Source organism: Eurypyga helias, unplaced genomic scaffold (genome assembly GCF_000690775.1).
Source record: "Eurypyga helias isolate BGI_N326 unplaced genomic scaffold, ASM69077v1 scaffold40166, whole genome shotgun sequence".
Taxonomy (NCBI): domain Eukaryota; kingdom Metazoa; phylum Chordata; class Aves; order Eurypygiformes; family Eurypygidae; genus Eurypyga; species Eurypyga helias.
The window spans coordinates 383-4,114 of NW_010256694.1; the positions used below are offsets into that span (position 1 = coordinate 383).

The window sequence follows — 3,732 nt, forward strand, 5'->3', positions numbered from 1 at the left end:
CGTGAGGGAGAGCTCAGGTAGTCCTTTTTGACATGCAGAGGTTTTTGGTAGTGCCTGTAGTTATTTTCACACATCAAGGGGGTGAATGCTGTGTGTATGAAGGTGTGTGACCAAAATCCTTTTTTTCTCTCCCCCTTAGAGTGCTCACAGCAACACAGTTTGAGCCAACAGCTGCACAAATGGCCTTCCCATCTTTTGATGAACCAGCCTTAAACGCCAGGTTTTCAGTGAAGATTAGGAGGGAACCTGATATGCGGAAACCAACCCTACAACTCACGGAGAGTTATAAAGCAGGTGTGTTTATTACAGCGCCGGGTGCAAGGGGGATCGCTCCACCTAACTTGCACACCTTAATGCTTAAGCAGATTCTTTATATAATCAAAAGTGTTCCATATACATGACTCTTGGTTACATATTCATTATATTTCTGAGAATAAGGTGAGTTTATTATAATTAGTTCTAAGAAGTCATTAGCATATGTCACGCCCCGGACTCCTCCTCTTTGCGTCTGCGCAGTTTACTCTGGTGGTCACTTCAGGTGGTCGTTGGGATGAAGGCTGTAGGTCTTCGTCACAGTGCACTTTTCACCCCCTGCCGTTTTTGTTGCCAAGTCCTTGTTCCCTACGCATGTGGTCAGGCAAAACTGGGTTTTTACTGGATCAGTGGTTTGTACAAGGCAAGTGGTTTGTATAAGATCACGGGGCGTGTTACAGGACAGCTAAGACAGAGAGTTATGGCTACAGAACAAAGTAATTAAAGCAATACAAAAGCAGAACCAAACTAACATTGGTGGTTAACCCGTGCCTCGGCATGGCTTTAAAGCTACAAAGTTAAACTAATGTTATAACAAATTCGAACTTAATGCCAGTTTCCCATATCAAACCAAAGCGCCTTGCACTGTCCAATACGCCAGTCATAGATGAAAACTTTTATTGATGTGCTGTTGACTGGTGATTTTGAAACAAGAAAGCAAAGAGAGAATAGAATATCCAGACAATTGCTGTTACTGGGGATGGTGACCTGAACATTACCTCAGTTCTAATATGCAGTGCTACTGCTGGTAGTCTTGACACAAGGTTAAAAGGAACGAAGAAAATAATGCATTGTGTGGGTTCCTGGTTCTCAGCAGAGGTGTGAGAAGGATTAGCACAACATAGTCTCCATTATCTTTATTTAAGTTACAAATTGCTTTCATGCTGATCTTAGATTTTAATATTAATTTTGAAATATGTATGAATACACGATTCATGTATTGTCAGATAAGCAGGAACTTCTCTGCAAAAAAATCCCCAAAATACACTAAACTTCAAAAAAAAATACCTCAGAGTAAAGATGCAGTACTGGTACAGATATTGTTTGCAATTATATATACGTATGCATATATAGGGTTAACTACGTTTTGTACATTTGATCTTATTTTGGGTGTAAGAGATTTTTCATAAGTTCTGTACCATTAGCTGCTGGTTTGCAAGGAAACTAATCCTTACAAATGAGGGAACAGACCCTCACTGCCTCCCTCCTCCCAAATACCTTTCAAAAATTAAACACTGGTATGAAAGTATCAGTTCTTTTGTAGAGAAATAGATAAAATAATTAATAAGGAGTGTGTGCCAGAGTTCAGCATGGCTAAACGTGTTTCAAGTCTAAGTTAGTTAGGTAAAGCTCTCTGTAACCAAGACAGGAATAGTGATGACTCCAACACACTACTCGTTTTATGCTAAACAAGGTACCTGAGACGAATGAATCACAGTTTGGAGGAGTTCATTTCTGTTGTGCATTACAACGGCTGCTGAGATTTATATATCTTCTTACCAGCTAAAGTTGTGTGAGAATAATTTGATCAGTGTGCTGGCAGACACTGAGGAACACTGAAGCAGCAAATAGTGTTTTTGTTTATCTAGTTTTACCAATGTAGAAGCAAGTAATGCTTACAAATGAAAGCATCCTCATATATACATTTGAATGTTTTTGTTCTCTCTGTGGGGAGGAGTGGTCATGGGGATGATTTCTTTCCAGTGTACCTTTGAAATGTAATGTAGTTTCTTTAAAATATAGTGTCTTTAAACTGAGAAGAAGCACAACAGTTGTTGGTGCCAAGGTCCTCACAGGTAGTGCTATTGGGTGATGAGCTGTGCTCGTTTTTTAGGTGAAGTATGTACATATAACTCCCTAGCTCGCTGAGGACCATTTTGATACCGCTGTCAAGATGAGTACCTACCTCATGGCCTTCATCGTTTTGGATTTTAAGTTCATCAGCAAAATAACCAATCATGGAGTTAAGGTAACTCTGTTTCATTTTCTAAGGGTTTTTTTGTATTTAAGTCTATAGGCATACATAATGGTTTACTTTTCACTTAAGTAATTGGATTTATACGTTTTGGTGCTTTACGGGAATGAAAGGAGAGAAAGAAATTGGTTTTGTGGTTGGATGTTTAGTTTGCATTCTGAGCTTGATTGGATTCAAAAGTTTGTGGTAATGGGCTTAGTTTTTATATACTTATATGCATTGGCAACATAGTTTATTTCATGTAAGATTATATAATTGAAGGCAAATGAAATATAGTTTTCATGGAGAATCAGCACTAAAATAAAGCTGTGTCATTTTAATGACTAACACAGTACGGGTGGAAATAGTAGAAGTCTTTTCAGGGGCATAGTGGTTCTGGTGGGTAAGTTTTAAAATTTGTGTTCCTAATTCTGATGATAATTTTCTGCAAATATTTTAGTAACTGTTGTATGAAAAGCGTTAGATGTGTGCTGTTGTGAACCTTTTTATGGTCATTCAAGGGACTGCGATAAAGAACAACTTCTGCAAGCTTTTGGTGCTGGCATTGAAGTGCTGCCTGCTTGTTTACTGTAGATTTCTGTGTATACAGTACCAGACAAGATCAACCAAGCTGGTTATGCACTGGATGCGGCAGTGAAACTTCCAGACTTCTACGAGGACTACTTCAGCATTCCATATCCTTTACCTAAACAAGGTAAGCATTAAATAACTCAGTGTATTTGAGAACATTTTTAAGCACAGAGAGTAAAAGAGCACAAAATCTAGAGAGTTAAGACAGGGCCAGATTTGTCTCACAACCTTTTAAAGTGGCTGCTTCACAGAACTTAAGGACAGGTTGAAAAGCTCCACTGGGAACTGAACATCCTTGTCTTCTGTATAGAGCCTTTTTTTTTTAAAGTATGTTTTTGCAATTACATTTAAGAAAGCCCTTAGAAGTATATGTGATATGTGTGCCTATTTGGGAGTATTCATCAAGTGGGATGAGAGGGTAAGTGAGTTCTTTATTGACTTAAATGATACTAGTACTAGTTTAATGTTTGGGTTTTTTTCTAGATTTGGCAGTAATTCTTGATTTTCAGTCTGGTGCTATGGAAAACTGGGGACTGACCACATACTGGGAATCTGCGCTGTTGTATGACCCTGAGAAGTCCTCAGGGTCTTCTAAACTTTGGATTACTATGATAATAGCCCATGAGCTGGCTCATCAGGTGAGATTTGGGGCAGAATAAGGAGTTTGAATGGGCCTGCAGGGGGGTTTGGGTTCATGGATCTTGTGTGGGTAGGGGGATGTTGGCGCTGTAAGCTGCAAATAGCTGCTTCAGCTTGAGGGTGCTCCCCTAGGAATCACGAGGACCACTTCTGGTGAAGGAGTCTCTGCAGGCTCCATAGATGTGGAGGGCTGTTATTATGACTGTTCAGCAGCTCCAGTGCTGCAGGGCCTTTGC

General features: G+C 39.6%; 1 protein-coding gene across 1 annotated transcript in view; it reads left to right on the forward strand.

Moving 5' to 3' along the window:
- The window catches only part of LOC104511231 (endoplasmic reticulum aminopeptidase 1-like), a gene marked incomplete at both ends in the record, with an annotated part of 3,870 nt that extends 375 nt beyond the window's left edge, over window positions 1-3,495 (forward strand). Inside the window, 5 exon segments of the mRNA XM_010153755.1 lie at window positions 140-253; window positions 1,432-1,456; window positions 2,147-2,281; window positions 2,861-2,981; window positions 3,341-3,495. Of these exon segments, the coding sequence (XP_010152057.1) occupies window positions 140-253; window positions 1,432-1,456; window positions 2,147-2,281; window positions 2,861-2,981; window positions 3,341-3,495 (550 nt within the window).
- Window positions 3,496-3,732: the final 237 nt, after the last annotated feature.